Source organism: Stegostoma tigrinum, chromosome 16, assembly GCF_030684315.1.
Source record: "Stegostoma tigrinum isolate sSteTig4 chromosome 16, sSteTig4.hap1, whole genome shotgun sequence".
NCBI lineage: Eukaryota > Metazoa > Chordata > Chondrichthyes > Orectolobiformes > Stegostomatidae > Stegostoma > Stegostoma tigrinum.
Genome location: NC_081369.1, coordinates 38,840,642 through 38,858,593, shown reverse-complemented (window position 1 = coordinate 38,858,593; position 17,952 = coordinate 38,840,642). Strand labels below are relative to the sequence as shown.

At 44.9% G+C, this 17,952-nt stretch overlaps 1 protein-coding gene across 1 annotated transcript in view; it reads left to right on the top strand.

Annotated features, from left to right (window-relative positions):
- The window catches only part of dpep1 (dipeptidase 1), a 66,833-nt gene that overhangs the window by 29,530 nt on the left and 19,351 nt on the right, over window positions 1–17,952 (top strand). Inside the window, exons 4-5 of the mRNA XM_048546858.2 lie at window positions 11,974–12,106; window positions 13,531–13,681. Coding sequence (XP_048402815.1) covers window positions 11,974–12,106; window positions 13,531–13,681 — 284 coding nt within the window. The remainder of the gene's footprint in view (window positions 1–11,973; window positions 12,107–13,530; window positions 13,682–17,952) is intronic.

Genomic DNA, 17,952 nt, shown 5'->3' with positions numbered 1-17,952 from the left:
AAAAACATACCACAACACATAAAGATCTAATGATAAACTATTAATGAAATTTGGCCATTGGCATAAGCAATTATAAGCACTAAATGTGGGTAGAATTTGTGATCGTCCAAGTTAAGAGGACACAATTTACCTTAGGAATCAGCAAAAAATTTGTAATGGAATGAAGTATAGAACAGCATCTCTCTTTGGATTTTTTGGGAGTTACATTAAAATTTGTAGCAGTGCGTTTTAAATTTTCTTGTACTGATTTCCACACAAAGGCATAGAATCATACATCAGGCCATCAAGTCTATACCATCAAAAATACACTACTACTTACGCGAGTCCCAAAGCCTTGAAGTCTATGACACTTTGATTACTCATCCACATCCCTTTTCAATGTTGTAAAGTTTCCCACCTCAACTACCCTCACAGGCAATGAATTCCAGGCATCCACCACCCTCTGGGAGAAAATATTTTTCCTCAATCTTCTGTAAACCCCTTGCTATTGACTTTAAAATTATGCTCCCTTGTTATTGACACTTTGAGTAAGGGAAACAGCTACTTTCTATTTACCATGCCCTTCATAATCTTATAGATATTTTCTACCTGTTCAGAGATATTATGGCACACCCCTGGATCAGGTGGGACTTCAACCCAGGCCTTCCAGTTTAGAGGTTGGGGCACCATCACTGCACCACAAGAACCCTCCCATAATCTTGTACATTTCTATCAGGTCCCCCGTCCAATCTTCTTTGCTCCAAACAAACAACCTGAGCTTATCCAGCTTCACTTCGCAGCTAAAAAGCTCATTCCAGGCAACATCCTGGTGAATCCCTTTTGCATCTCCAACATTGCAATCAGATCCTTTCCATGGTGTGGTGCACACAGCACCTCAGCTGTAGCCTAATTAAAGTTCTCTTCAGCTCCAACATGAATTCCCTGCTCTGATAATCTAAGCCACAACTCTAATGGCAAATGCCCCATATGACTTCTTAACTACCATATTAACCTGCCTTACCACATTTAAGGATCTGTGGATAATAAATTCAAGATTACTCCGTTCTTCTGAGCTTCGATGTGTTTTGCCATTCATTGAGTACTCTCTTGTCTTTTATTTCTTCTTCCAAAATGCATCACTTCAAGTTTATCAGAGTTAGGTTCTGCCACTGATTTGCACATCTGACCAATCTGTTCATAGCCTTCCTAAACACTTTTTTCCTCATTATCACCTGCCAAACCAGTCTTTGTTCATCCACAAATTTACTAAGCATCCACCCACAATCTCATCAATATCATTTATGAATACCATAAAACTAAGAAATCCAGAACTGATCCCTGTGGTATGCCACTGTACGTCGAGTTAAGACGCACAAACAGCCTTCTACCAGCACCCTCTGTCACCTGTCACTCAGCCAATTTTGGATCTAACTTGTCAATTTACCCTGGATCCCATGAGCTTTTACCTTTTTTTTATCTGCTTCCCATGGAAGAACTTTCAAAGTCTTGCTGAAATTCGTACAAACTACTTCAACTGTCCTTTCCCACATCTAAATACTTGGTCACCTCCTTGAAAAATTCCACCAGACTTGCTAGGTCAGGAATCACACGACACCAGGTTACAGACCAGCAGGTTTATTTGAAAACACAAGCTTTTGGAGCATAGAGATAACAAGCTGTAGAGCTGGATGAACACAGCAGGCCAAGCAGCATCAGAGGAGCAGAAAGGCTCACATTTCAGGCCTAGACCCTTCATCAGAAATGGGGGAGAGGAAGGCTGTTCTGAAATAATTAAGGAGAGAGGGGGAGGCGGACAGAAGATGGATGGAGGAGAGGATAGGAGGAGAGGAGACAGACAGATCAAAGAGGCGGGGGTGGAGCCAATAAAGGTGAGATAACAATGTGTGGAGCTGGATGAACACAGCAGGCCAAGCAGCACCTTTGGAGCACAAAAGCTGACATTTCGGGCCTAGATCCTTCATCAGAAAAGCTTTTTCAAAACATCAGCTTTTGTGCTCCTGAGATGCTGCTTGGCCTGCTGTGTTCATCCAGCTCCATACTTTGTTATCTTGGATTCTCCAGCATCTGCAGTTTCCATTATCTCTGATCACAATTTTAACCCCAGTAAAGGTGAGTGTAGGTAGGGAAGTAGGGAGGGCACAGGTCAGTCCAGGGAGGACGGACAGGTCAAGAGGGTGGGATGAGGTTAGTAGGTAGGAGATGGAGCGGGGCTTGAGGTGGGAGGAGGGAGGAAGGACAGGTTAGGGAGGAGGGGACGAGTTGGGCTGGTTTTGGGATGTGGTGGGGGAGGCCGTTCATCAGATGAAGTGAGAGAGAAGCACACAGAACACAGAATTTAAAAGTAAAAGATCAACGGGCCACACAACTGATGAGGATGTATTAAACAAACTGAAGTTGCTGTTAAATTCTTTATTAGTTAGAAGGTTTCAATTGATTAATATGTCTACGTAAATATGCATGTAGTGGGTGGTGTTCCCGTGGGGGAGTTTGTTGTGCCCATGTCGATGATCTGACGTGTCTTGTGGAAGTTGTCATGATGGGGTTGTATAGTGTTGTGGTTGATGTTATCCTAAAGGCTGGGTAGTTTGCTGTGAGCACTGGTCTGTTTAAGGTTTGGTGGTTGTTTGAATGTGAGGAGTGCACGAACTTGGCGAGGTACTCATCGTCACCAATAATGTGTTGATGGCTGCGAAGAGCATGGCATAGTTTCTCCGTTCCTGGGATGCAGTGGATGACGAAGGGTACCTTTCGAAGGGCACGGCAGGTACTCATGTGACTTGGCCAACGTTGTCTATCTCATACACTGCTGCCAAGGATGCCCCCCGGCATGGTATATTGGCAAAACAGTGAGACACTATGATAACAGATGAATGGACACAGCACTAACAATCACCAGACAGGGATATTCCCTCCACAGTTCAGCGGTCAAGGACATTCGGCCTCAGATCTTCAGGTAAACGTCCTCCAAAGCAGCCTCTGGGATACACAAGTCTCTGATCAGAGGCTGGTTCACAAGTTCAATCCCCATGAGGTGGGCCTCAACCGGGATCTTGTGTTCATGTCCCAGTACAGGTCACCCCACCACTCTATACACTCACACGCTCCCCGCCTCAACACACTCACACACTCACACACACACACACACACACACACACACACACACACACACACACACACACACACACACACACACACTACACCCTCCCACATACACTCTCCCCCCACACACACTACATCCCCACACATACACATGCCCCCCAACACACACACACTAACACCCCGACACACACACACACACTCAACCCCACTGACACACACATTCAACCCCCAACACACACACATACACTCCTCAACATAAACACACACATACACTGCCCCCCACACACATCCCACACACACCCCACCCGACATACACTCTCCACTGGCCCAACACACTCTCCAGCCCCACACACACATCCCACCCCACCGACACTCCCCCACAACCCACACCACTCTCCACCTCCCCACACACACTCCCCACACCCCACATTCCACACACACTCCTCCATACCGCACACACACACTACCGCCACCCCACACACACACCCTCCCAACCCACACACACTCTCCACTCCCCCGTACACACTAGCCCCCACCCCACATACACACCCCCCATTGCACACACACACCCTCCCAACCCACACACAAACCATCAACCCACACACACACACCACCAAACCCACACACAGACACCCCTACCCCCCACACACACCCTACCCCTCCCACACACTCTCCCCATGACGCACACACACACTCACAAACACTTCCGCCCACCCATCTTTGCCCCTTCTTTCCCAGACAGACACACTCCCTCCTCCCTACCATACACACACAGTCTCCCAACATACTCCCTCTCTTCCCCTCCACTCACAGACAAGCGCGCGCACACACACACACACACACACACTCTCCAAACCTCCCTCCCACACACACTCTCCAACCCCTCCCACACACACTCTCCAATCCACACACACACACACACACACACACTCTCCAACAATCCCCCCCCACACACCACACACACACACAGTCCAAACCTCCTTCCCACACACACTCTCCAACCCCTCCCACACACACTCTCCAAACCTCCCTCCCACACACACTCTCCAACCCCTCCCACACACACTCTCCAACCCCTCCCACACACACTCTCCAAACCTCCCTCCCACACACACTCTCCAACCCCTCCCACACACACTCTCCAAACCTCCCTCCCACACACACTCTCCAACCCCTCCCACACACACTCTCCAACCCCTCCCACACACACTCTCCAAACTTCATTCTCACACACAATCTCCAACCCTCTCACATACACAGCACATACACATACACAAACTCTCCAATCCTCACACACACACACACTCTCCAAACCCCGCACACACTCTCTCCAAAACCCCCCCCCCCCCACATACCCAGTCTCCAGAACCCCGCCCACACAAACACACACACACACCACACACACACACACACACACACACACTCTCCAAACGCCCCACACACACACTCTCCATCTGCCCCCCGACACACACACACACTCCATCCACCCCACCCGACACACACACACTCCATCTGCCCCCCCGACACACACACACTCCATCTGCCCCCCCGACACACACACACTCTCCATCCGCCCCCCTCCCTCACACACACACTCTCTCTCCCCTCTCCCCCATGCACATGCACACATTCTTTCTCTCTCACCCCTCTCCCTAACACACAGTCTCTCCTCCCCTCCCACAAACACACATTCTCTACCCCTTCTCCCCCATGCACATGCACACAGGCTTTCTCTCTTTCCCCCTCAAACACGCACACACACTCTCTCTGACAAACACACACACGGACATACATGCAGAGACACACTGTCTCTCTGTATCTCTAACACTCTCTCTCTCACACTCACACACACACACACACACACACACATGCTCCCCATGCACACACAATCCTTCTCTCTCCCACACACTGTCTCTACCCCATCCCCCAACATACACATTATCTCTCTCTCTCCCCCCACCCCAACACACTCGTTCTCTCTCTCACACTCCCTTCAAACACACACACTCGCTCTCTCTGTGACACACATACACACACATACAAACTCTCTCTCTCTCCCCCAACACACACTCTCACACTCTCTCTCTACCCTACACCCCCGCCACACACAGATACACTCTCTCTCCCCTCTCCGCTTCAAACACACACACTCACTCTCTCTGATACACATATGCACACACATGCACAGACACTGTCTGTCTCTATCTCTCACTCACACACACAGGCACTCTCTCTCACTCTGTACCCCTCCATCAACACACACTCTCTCTCTCCCATGTGCTCACACATCTGCATACATATATTCCCTCCTCTGTCTCCCTCACACACATCTATAAATCTATGGGGTGAATTTATATTTGCTTAAACATTTTATTTTGTTCGTAAAGCACACAATAATAGACAGTCAGTCAATGTGAGATTTTGTAAATTCCCAATTTAGAAATAAAACCAGCCTGACTCCAAACCAAAACACAATCAGACTTTAAACAAGTCCCCACACCTAATATGCATTGTTTGACCTAAAATGTCACCTCTTCTTTACAATGACAAAACTTTAGTTCTCTCAGGGCAGTGACTTGAAGGAAATTTGGGGATTTACACATATGTATTAATCAATTAAAACCTTCTAACTGATAAAAGATTTAGCAGCATCGTAGCTTTGTTTAACACATCCGCAACAGTTCTTACTATCTTTCATCAGTTGTGGGACCCTTTGATCTTTTACTTCTAAATTCTGTGCTCTGTGTGCTTCTTTCTCACTTCGGCTGACAAAGGAGATATGCTCCGGAAGCTTGTGTTTTTAAATAAACCTGTTGGACTATAATCTGGTCAAAGATAATGGGAACTGCAGATGCTAGAGAATCCAAGATAATAAAATGTGAGGCTGGATGAACACAGCAGGCCTAGCAGCATCTCAGGAGCACAAAAGCTGATGTTTCGGGCCTAGACCCTTCATCAGAGAGGGGGATGGGGAGAGGGAACTGGAATAAATAGGGAGAGAGGGGGAGGCGGACCGAAGATGGATAGAGGAGAAGATAGGTGGAGAGGATTGTATGGGGGGGAAGTAGGGAGGGGATAGCTCAGTCTGGGGAGGATGGACAGGTCAAGGGGGTGGAATGAGGTTAGTAGGTAGGAAATGGAGGTGCAACTTGAGGTGGGAGGAGGGGATAGTTGAGAGGAAGAACAGGTTAGGCAGGCGGGACGAGCTGGGCTGGTTTGGGGATGCAGTGGGAGGAGGGGAGATTTTGAACCAACCTCATCCCACCCCCTTGACCTGTCTCCCCATCCCCCTTTTCTGATGAAGGGTCTAGGCCCAAAACATCAGCTTTTGTGCTCCAAAGATGCTGCTTGGCCTGCAGCATTCATCCAGCCCCACACTTTGCTATCTTGGACTATAATGTGGTGTCGTGCGATTTATGACCTTGTCCACCCAGTCCAACACCTGCACCTCCACATCACAGATTTGTTATGTATAATCTCCCTCTGACAAAGCCATTCTGAAAAACCACGATCAAACCTTGCCTCTCTAAATGGAGGTTAATTTCTCCTTCACATTTTTTTTCCAATTGTTGCCCTACCACTGAAGTTAAACTCACTGATCTATAGTTCTCTGGTCTATCCAACACCCTTCTTGTAAAGGGGAACTATAAGGTTTTGGAGTAGATCTGTTAGCCGCCCTCTAGTCCTCTACTACACTCTTAACAGTGTAACTACCCCCTTTATTTATTCCTAAATTCTGCCAACAAAGCCATATTTGATGACCTTTCCCTCCTTATTGCAGTAGCTGATTTCCTGACTAACAATGCAATACCACCTCCACTTTTGCACCCTCCCATCACGTCTGAAGATACTATACCTCAAATATTAAGTTTCTAGTCTTGTCGCTACCTCAACAAACATATCAAGGTTATTGCAACATTATGCAAAGTGAGAAAGTATGCAAATAAATAGCTGGAGTTTCACATAAACTAAAATTTATTTGTTGAGAAACTTCATTCAATAATTTGAATTTCTGTGCTTTTTATTTAAGAAAAGGAAACCCTTTAAAACAGCGGTACAGTTATTATAAGAAGTTGCGACAGGGCAGTCAGTATTATCTTTATTATACCATCTACAGTGGCAGTATCAGAAAGAGTTAAGAACTATACAGCACAGAAAAGGCCCTTCAGACCATTGAGTCTTAATGACATTAAGAAATGCCAAGGTAAGTAAAAGAACAAGTTTCCACATACTTCCTGTAAGAATTATTGTGGTATGACCCACTTCCACATCAACCAGATATGTCGCAGTGTAGATAAATGACTGAATGTCAACTTTTAATACTCACAAGAAACTTCATGAACCACTAAAACAATGCTCTCATTTCATAACCGGTGTATTCTCTCAGAACACAAAAATGGTAGCGGAAGCAATAACTAAAACTAGCCTGCATCCAAAAGCAGTATCATCATCGTTTGGATGCAGACCCACTGCAGATGGGGAGGCAATGGCCTCATGATATTATCGCTGGACTGTTAATCCAGAGACCCAGATAGTGTTCTGGGGAATCTGGGTTTAAATCCCACCATGGCAGATGGTGGAATGTGAATTCAATAAATATCTGGAATTAAGGGCCCAATGATGATCATGAATCCACTACTGATTGTTGGAAAAACCCATCTGGTTCACTAATGTCCTTTTGGGAAGGATACTGCAATACATACCTAGTCTGGCCTACATGTGGCTCCTCACCCACAGCAATGTGGTTAACTCTTAATTGCCCTGTGGGCAATAAATGCTGGCCTGGCCAGTGACGCCCTCATCCCATGAATGAATAAAGGAAAAAATGATTAGTGAGAGTAAATGCAGTCGCTAACCAAATTTATATCTCTTATGTGCAGGATTAGGTGGCCCACAATAAGCACTAAAGAAAATTCAAAAAGGAACAATCAGAAGTGGATGGTCCCTCTTGTGGGGCATTCTAGGATGAGGGGCCATAGTCTTAGGATAATGGGTAGCAAATTTAAACCAGAGCTGAGGAAAAACTAGTTCTCCCAAAGGGTTGTGAATCTGTGGAATTCGCTACCCAGTGGATGCTGGGACAATGAGTAAATTTAAGCAGGGGTTAGGCAAATTTTTAATTGGCAATGGGTTGAAGGGTTATGTGGAGACGGCAGGAAAATGGGTGTGAGGAGCATATCAGCCATGATCCAATGGCAGAGCAGACTCGATGGGCCAATAGCCTAATTCTGCCCTTATTTTTTATGAGTTTATGAATGACAGACAACTTTGTTTTGACCAGTTTGTTACAAACCAGCACTCTTGTTAAACTAGCAACAATTGCATACCTCAAATACTGCAAAGTTAACTGTGTTATTCTGTCCAGTTATTATAGATTTTAAAATTTATTTACCTCAATATAAATATACTTGTTCAATTGAATGGCCACACGAAATATCAACGGTTGATTCAAGTTCGGTCAATTTCTCCTTCAATAATGCAATGTCTTGAGTAGTTAGTTGAGGGTATGAGTGAGAAGGCTTTCTCCTGGTAAGTCTTATTTAAGGCAATCTTGCAGTATTACTTAAGTGATTTATGCTATAAATAAAGAATAGCAGTGATGAGTATACCCCCAGCATTATGTTTCTATTACCGTAGTTAGTGTGTGTTTTTGCATTGATTCCATGGAGCTCTTGATCATCCGGAATATTTGATCAATCTGTGCATTCCTGGTCCCAAAGATGCCGGCTCATAGAATATTTACTGTATCAACCAGAACAGGAACATTAATTGTAAATGATAATAAAACAGTGCAAGCCCTCAGATGGCACACATGAGGGGAAGGAAGAAATTGAAAAGTAGGAGGGGAGCTGCTAAGGCGCACAGCCAAAGTACTGTACACTGGATTGTTGCTATTTCCAGATGCTTCAGTCTGATGTATGATCTGTAACATCTAAAAAGTGAGAGTTAATAGTCGACATAAATTAATCCTTCTAAAGATGAGTTGGTTTTTTTACCCACCTGAGGTAAATTTCATGAACAAACTGTAGGTCTAAAGGGTGCCATGTTGCCCTTTCCTCAAAATGATAATGATATGGGAGCATATGTAGCATGCACTTAGTGACAATAGTTGCCATACATGCGCTAGAAATGTAGATAAATTGAAGTCCACTTTGTGCATGAGCAACACTATCCAGGCTCTATGTTTGGCCATATAGAAGATCCTTGAATATGAAGCAGTCAGTCCAATAATTGCAACAACAGGGTGTCAGAGGATTCTGATGACATTTGAGACTTCTGGGGTGGCAGCTATAGCTGTTCCAGTCGTTTTCTTACAACATAATCATAATGGGATGATTTCAAGACATTCCAGGATATGTTTGGAACTAATTGGACTTCCTTTCATGACACCATTAGATCATTGAATCCTTGTCCATTACTAGTTTGCTGCAATGAGTAGCAGCAGATATCTGTCCGTTAGAATAATTACAATTAGGTTTCCAGCATCCGTGGGATCTTCAGACCCTTTGCAATCATAGGAAAAGAATTGTTAAAACAAGTTTTTTTTATTGGATGAGGATCACTGAAATAAATTTCACATTAGTGGGGGCTCCAGTGGAACTATCCTGTTATCCATCTTTCAATCTGTTGTCAATCATTCAGCTTTACATAGAAACAAATGAACATAATTCTCTATATGAACATAAAGCATGTATTGTCACAGAAAGAGAAAAGGCCATTCTACCCAACTAACTTGTTTTGTTCAGTGCACCATGCATAATGTGCCCCTGAAAGGAACTGAACAGATTAATTCAATTATAAGATAATAAAATGTGAGGCTGGATGAACACAGCAGGCCAAGCAGCATCTCAGGAGCACAAAAGCTGACGTTTCGGGCCTGGACCCTTCATCAGAGAGGGGGATGGGGAGAGGGAACTGGAATAAATAGGGAGAGAGGGGGAGGCGGACCGAAGATGGAGAGTAAAGAAGATAGGTGGAGAGAGTATAAGTGGGGAGGTAGGGAGGGGATAGGTCAGTCCAGGGAAGACGGACAGGTCAAGGAGGTGGGATGAGGTTAGTAGGTAGATGGGGGTGCGGCTTGGGGTGGGAGGAAGGGATGGGTGAGAGGAAGAACCGGTTAGGGAGGCAGAGACAGGTTGGACTGGTATTGGGATGCAGTGGGTGGGGGGGAAGAGCTGGGCTGGTTGTGTGGTGCAGTGGGGGGAGTGGACGAACTGGGCTGGTTTAGGGATGCAGTAGGGGAAGGGGAAATTTTGAAACTGGTGAAGTCCACATTGATACCATTGGGCTGCAGGGTTCCCAGGCGGAATATGAGTTGCTGTTCCTGCAACCTTCGGGTGGCATCATTGTGGCAGTGCAGGAGGCCCATGATGGACATGTCATCTAGAGAATGGGAGGGGGAGTGGAAATGGTTTGCGACTGGGAGGTGCAGTTGTTTGTTGCAAACTGAGCGGAGGTTTCTGCAAAGCGGTCTCCAAGCCTCCGCTTGGTTTCCCCAATGTAGAGGAAGCCACACCGGGTACAGTGGATGCAGTATACCACATTGGCAGATGTGCAGGTGAACCTCTGCTTAATGTGGAATGTCATCTTGGGGCCTGGGATAGGGGTGAGGGAGGAGGTGTGGGGGCAAGTGTAGCATTTCCTGCGGTTGCAGGGGAAGGTGCCGGGTGTGGTGGGGTTGGAGGGCAGTGTGGAGCGAACAAGGGAGTCACGGAGAGAGTGGTTTCTCCGGAAAGCAGACAGGGGTGGGGATGGAAAAATGTCTTGGGTGGTGGGGTCGGATTGTAAATGGCGGAAGTGTCGGAGGATAATGCGTTGTATCCGGAGGTTGGTAGGGTGGTGTGTGAGAACGAGGGGGATCCTCTTAGGGCGGTTGTGGCGGGGGCGGGGTGTGAGGGATGTGTTGCGGGAAATACGGGAGACGCGGTCAAGGGCGTTCTCGATCACTGTGGGGGGAAAGTTGCGGTCCTTGAAGAACTTAAGACATCCACTGTACCCGGTGTGGCTTCCTCTACATTGGGGAAACCAAGCGGAGGCTTGGAGACCGGTTTGCAGAACACCTCCGCTCAGTTCGCAACAAACAACTGCACCTCCCAGTCGCAAACCATTTCCACTCCCCCTCCCATTCTTTAGATGACATGTCCATCTTGGGTCTCCTGCACTGCCACAATGATGCCACCCGAAGGTTGCAGAAACAGCAACTCATATTCCGCCTGGGAACCCTGCAGCCTAATAGTATCAACGTGGACTTCACCAGTTTCAAAATCTCCCCTTCCCCTACTGCATCCCTAAACCAGCCCAGTTCGTCCCCTCCCCCCACTGCACCACACAACCAGCCCAGCTCTTCCCCCCCACCCACTGCATCCCAATATCAGTCCAACCTGCCTCTGCCTCCCTAACCGGTTCTTCCTCTCACCCATCCCTTCCTCCCACCCCAAGCCGCACCCCCATCTACCTACTAACCTCATCCCACCTCCTTGACCTGTCCGTCTTCCCTGGACTGACCTATCCCCTCCCTACCTCCCCACCTATACTCTCTCCACCTATCTTCTTTACTCTCCATCTTCGGTCCGCCTCCCCCTCTCTCCCTATTTATTCCAGTTCCTTCTCCCCATCCCCCTCTCTGATGAAGGGTCCAGGCCCGAAACGTCAGCTTTTGTGCTCCTGAGATGCTGCTTGGCCTGCTGTGTTCATCCAGCCTCACATTTTATTATCTTGGAATTCTCCAGCATCTGCAGTTCCCATTATCTCTGATACTAGATTAATTCAATTTTCGAGATTGCTCACTAACATCCAAGATATAAACTTAATTCTTGGACACCCTGTTTCAGTGAATTCAGTTTGTTAAAGTTCTAAGTCGGAATTATCTTCCAGTTTTGGTCAGCATATACGCCATGTGACACCCAGTACAAAGATGCTGTGAGACAGACGCTGGAGCAGATTGATGTCATCCACAGAATGTGTCAGATATATCCAGAAACTTTCCAGTGTGTAAGTTCAACCAAAGGTGAGTAATCAGCTTCTAATATATTTCTATATTATAATAGTATAATAATATATTATCAACAGTTTCAGTTAAAATTTTAACATTTTATTTACTTATGGCCTACATAACCTGTTCCTGAGACTGCATTCTACCACATCCTCTGCTGGACAATCATGACTAGAACCTCAGTGTGCATTGTCAGCACAAATTCATACCATGTTATTCAGTGTAGCAACTTGCAGCATTCAATATACCAGATCAATGTGGTGCTCATTCTGACAAAGCATTTTAAAATTGCACGTTTTTTTTACAGTCTAATGAAGTGAGAAAAAGCCATTCAGCCCATCTAGCCAATTGTTCCAATGTTGCATGCATATTGTACCCCTGAAAGAAATGACAGATTAATTTTAATTTTGACATTGTTCAATAATGGCCAAAGCTTTCCTTTAATTCTTGCACTTCCAGTTTCAGTGAGTTTAGTTTCTTAAAGCTCTAATTTGGAAAATACTATATCGTCTGTTCTCACAGTTTTGATGACATCCAGTACTAGGATGCCAAGAGGCTAACTCTGCAGCAATAGCAAGTATTAAAACGTTGTTGCTTAAAGTCAGAGTCTTCTGTCTTTGACTCCAATAGATTTTGCCAGATCAGCGGGAGAGCATTGCATTAACAGTGTTCAGTTTGCACAGGAACATATTTGTGGTACCTATTTACACAGCAGTTCTATTACATGGTGCCTGTCTCCTGACCTTTCCCTATAATCACTCAACACCATTTCTATTCAAACAATCATCCAACACCCTCTTGAATACTTCAACTAAATCTGCTTCCTCCACATTTCTGGCCAGGGTATTCCATGCCCGAATGACTCACTGTGTGAAAAGGTTTATTTTCCGTAACACCCTTGTTTCTTTTGCACGTTATTTAAAATCTATGTCCTCTCATTCTTAGGCCATTACAAATAGAAACAGGAGGATGCCATTTGTCCCCTCAAGCCCACTGTGGCATTAAATGGGATCATGATAGATGCAACTTTCCTCATGGGCACTTTCCCTTTTACCCGTCACCATCAATTCCCTGACTGAACAAGGATCAAACTTATTCATAAATATACACAAAGGACTTTGCCCCTACAGCTGTGTGCGGTGTGCATGCATGGAAGAAAAATAAAGTTCCACAGACTCAACCCTCAAAAGAAATTCATCCTCATCTCAGTCTGTAATTGCTGGTTCCTTTAGTGAGTGGAAACAGTTTCTTCCTACCTACTTTATCCAATGCAGATCCAGATCCTTTTAAAAAGGGCTAAGGCCACCATAAATAGAAATGATAGTAAATGTTAAAAATAGAAATGTTCTGAAATCTGTTTGCAGATATACATACGCTAAGTCAATTTTCTGAATCCAAGTGGATTATTAGATATAACCTGTAATTTCTTTCGAATGCAGAAATTAATGAATCTTTCAAAAATGGTAAAGTGGCCAGTTTAATTGGTGTAGAGGGTGGACATTCGATTGACAGCAACATGGCTACACTACGTCTCTTCTATCAGCTGGGCGTGAGGTACATGACCCTCACACACAGCTGTAACACACCATGGTAAGACAGAGTTAGGAATTTTTTTCCTGTTTACAAAGACTGTCCACGTATGCTGTACAAAGTTTCAATGAACAGTGCAGGTGAACATGGCAAAAGCAGCACTAGACATACTAAAAATGAGGCATCTGTTTGATGAGCTACAATGCAGGCTATTGCATATATGATTTGGAGTGTGGTGTGTCCAAATTTGCAGATGACACTAAAGTGAGTGGTAGAGCAAAGTTTGCAGAAGACACTGAAAGTCTGCAGAGGGATATAGATATTCTAAGTGAGTGGGTAAAAGGTCTGGCAGATGGAGTACAATGTTGATAAGTGTGAGGTCATCCATTTTGGTAGGAATAACAGCAAAATGGACTATGTTTTAAATGGTAAAAATTGCAGCACACTGCTGTGCAGAGGGACTTGGGTGTCCCTGTGCATCCTTGTGCATGAATCACTGAAAGTAGGAGTGCAGGTACAGCAGGTAATTAAAACAGCACATGGAATTTCGTCTGTCCTTGTTAGTGGGATGGAGTTTAAAAACAGGGAGGCTATGCTGCAGCTGTATAGGGTCCTGGTGAGGCCACACCTGGAGTACTGTGTGCAATTTTGGTCTCCTTACTTGAGAAGAGATATACTAGCACTGGAGGTGGCGCAGAAGAGATTCACACAGTTGATTCCAGAGCTGAGAGGGTTGGATTATGATGAGAGACTGAGTAGGCTGGGATTATACTCATTGGAATTCAGAAAAATGGGGGGAGATCTTATAGAAACATATAAGATTATAAAGGGAATAGATAAGGTAGAGGCAGGGAGGTTGTTTCCACCAGCAGGTGAAACTAGGACTAAGGGACATAGACTAAAAATAAAAGGAAACAGATGTAGGACTGAGGTCAGGAGGAACTTCTTCGTCCAAAGGGTTGTGAATATGTGGAATTTCCTGCCCAGTGAAGCGGTTGAAGCTACCTCACTGAATGTTTTTAAGGCAAGGCTAGATAAATTATTGAACAATAAAGGAATTAAGGGTTTTGGTGTGTGGACGGGTAGGTGGAGCTGAGTCCCAAAAAGATCAGCCATGATCTTATTGAATGGCAGGGCAGGCTCGTGGGGCCGGATGGCCTAGTCCTGCTCCTAGTTCTTATGTTCTTATATACTTATACCCTAAACAATGAAAACAGCATACAATAAACAGAAGAGAGCGATTGAACAACATCAGTTCTAAACTGTGAAACTGTGCAACTCTGCCACACCCAGTCATGAATGGTGATGGACAATTAAACAACTCACTGGAAGAGGAGGCTCTACAAAAATATCCCCAATGATGAGAAGCCCAACACAGCAATGCAAAAGGCTAGGCTAAAGCCGGAAGTTCCAAATGGATGATTGATCCCGGCCTTCTCCTGAGATCTCCAGCATCACAGGTGCCATTCTTCAGCCAAGTCAATTCTCTCCACGTGATAGCAAGAAAAAGCTGAAGGCACTAGATACTGAAAAGGCAACATTCTGGCAGTTTTTATGAAGATTTGTGCTCCTGAATTAGCAATACACTTAGCCGAACTCTTCCAGTACAGCTATCACACTGACAGCTACCAAACAATGTGGAATAATGCCCAGGTATGTCCTGCCCATGAAAGCAGGACAAATCCTACTCGGTCAACTATCACTCCATCAGTCTCCTTTCAATCTTCAGCAAAGTGATAGAAGGTATCATCAACAGTGCTGTCAAGCGGCATTTACATAGCAATAACATGCCCACTGATACTTAGTATTGGATCTGTCAGAGTCACTCAGCCCCTGACCTCATTATAGCCTGTGTCCAAACAGACTAAAGAACTGAACTTGAGAAGTGACGTGGGAGTGACAGACATCATCATTTCCTGCTGGACTATAACTTGTTGGACCATGACCTGGTGTCATGCGACTTCTGACTTTGTCCATTTCCAACAAGAGAGGGACTTTGGTGAGAATGTCCATGAATACTTGAAGACAGCAGGACAGACAGCTAAGGTAGTTAAAAATGCATACAGGACACTTCCCTTCATTAGTCAAGGCTACAAATACAAGACCAAGGAGGTTATGGTGAAGCCATATATAATGTTAAATAGACCATGTTGGAGCATCATTGTAGTTCTGGTTACCATGCTGTAGGACGGACATGTTTTTCTTACAGCAGAGAAGACTGATGGGAGAACTGATTGAGGTGTATAAAATTATGTTGGGTGCGGTTAAAGATAAACATTTTCCCCTCAGTAGGGCAGATGGTAACCAGGGGGCACAGTTTTAAGGTGAGGAGCAGGAGGTTTAGAGGGAATTTGAGTATAAATATGTTTTCACCCAAAGGGCAATGGATAACAAGAATTCATGTAGGAATCCTCAAGACATTTATGAAGCAGATGAGCAGTTCAAATCCCATAGAATACAAGGCTATGGGCCAAATGCTGGAAAGCAGAATTGGAATGGATACATTCTTGATGACTGATAAGCCAAAGGCTTTTCTCCATGCTGTAAAATCTTGGTAAGTCTGGAACAATCAAAAATCTTGACAAAGCAGCCTGTATAATTGTCACCCTACACACTCCTTCAATATTCACCGCCTCTGCCACTGATGGTCGGTAATGGGAATGTGGCCCACAAACAAAATGAGCTGCAGAAATTTAGCAAAGCCCCTCAGACAGTACCTTCTAAACCTGCAATATCTACATCTAGCAGGATAAGTGCAGCAAATACACAGAACTAGCTCCACTTGCTAGTTACCTTCCAAGCCATATATCAGCTCCTTTATTGTTTTGGAACTCCCTTCCTAACAACACCAGGAACGCAGCAATGTCCACATAGACAGCAACATTTCCAGTAGATCACTCAGCACCATCTTTTCAAGGGCAATTGCTGAACCTCAAAGGAACTTGGGTGCCTTTAATCATGGGTCACTTTTAATGACTTATGTAAACTTACAGGTACAACAATTAAGAAAGACAACTAAGTGACAGGGTGGCTCACTGGTTAGCATCGCTGCCTCATAGCGACAGGGTCCTGAGTTTGATTCTAGCCCTGGGTGACTGTCTGTGTTGCAGTTTACATGTTCTCCCTGTGTCTGCATGGGTTTCCGTCAGTTACTCCAGTTTCCTCCCGCAATCTAAAGATGTGCAAGTTAGGTGGACTGGTCATACTGAATTGTCTGTACTGTCCAGGGATGTATAGGCTGGGTTGTTTATCCATGGGAAATGCAGGGATACAGGTACACGAAGGGGGAGCTGGGTCAGGTTGGGATGCTCTTCAGCGGTTTAGTCCAAACTCCATTGGTCAAATGGTCTCTTTCCTCACTATAGTAATGCTATGGTATGTTGGGCTACAACTGGATTTGTGTATTGCTTAGGAGCAAAAATGCCTCGCTATAATTATAGCGGCCCATAGTGTGACCACACTTAGACTGTTGTGTACTGTTTGGTCTCCTTGCTTAAGGAAAGATATACATGCCATAGAGAGAGCGCAACAAAGGTTCACCAAACCTAGAATAGACAGATTGTGGGCTAAAGTTTTTGGAGTTTAGAAGAATACACCCTCATTCAAAATTTTTAAAAATCCTTACAAGAGTCAACAGGGTAGATGCAGGAACGATGTTTCCCCTAGCCTGGGGAAAGGGGACATTTTGTGGGTAGAACCAAAGAACACCACCTCAGAATAAGGGGCCGGCGATGTAAGACTGAAATAAAGAGCATTTTTTTTATTTTAGAGGATTATGCATCTTTGCAATTCTCTGCCCCAGAGGGTGGTGTATGATTTGTCGTTCAGTTATGTTCAGAAATGAGATTGATGGATTTTGCCATGTTAGAAATATCAAAGGATTGTTCAGGAAAATGATGCTGAAGTCAATCAGTGTGATCTGATTGAGTAGGGGGATGGGTCCAAAGGACTGATCGGCCAACACCAGATCCTTTCTCCTTATGTTAACATTGACCTACAATGATCATGTCTGTGAATGAACAAGTTTAAAGAGATAGTTTATGTTGAACTCTTAATACATTGACACACAAGTTTCAACAGTGTGATTAGCAGAACAGAATGGAGCATGATACTTGAGCTTGACTGTTGGCACACCTTTGTATCTATCAGAAATTGCTAGAAAACCCCAAAAGTCTAGCTGCATCTGTGGAAAGAAGATAGAACCAGTGTTTCAAGTTTAGGGGAAATTTGCAAAGGCTGTTTGGGTGGGTTTAAACTAATTCAGCAGGGGGATGGGAACCAAAATTGAAGTTCGAGTATAGAAAAGGTTGAGAGTAGGGAGGTCTGAAATA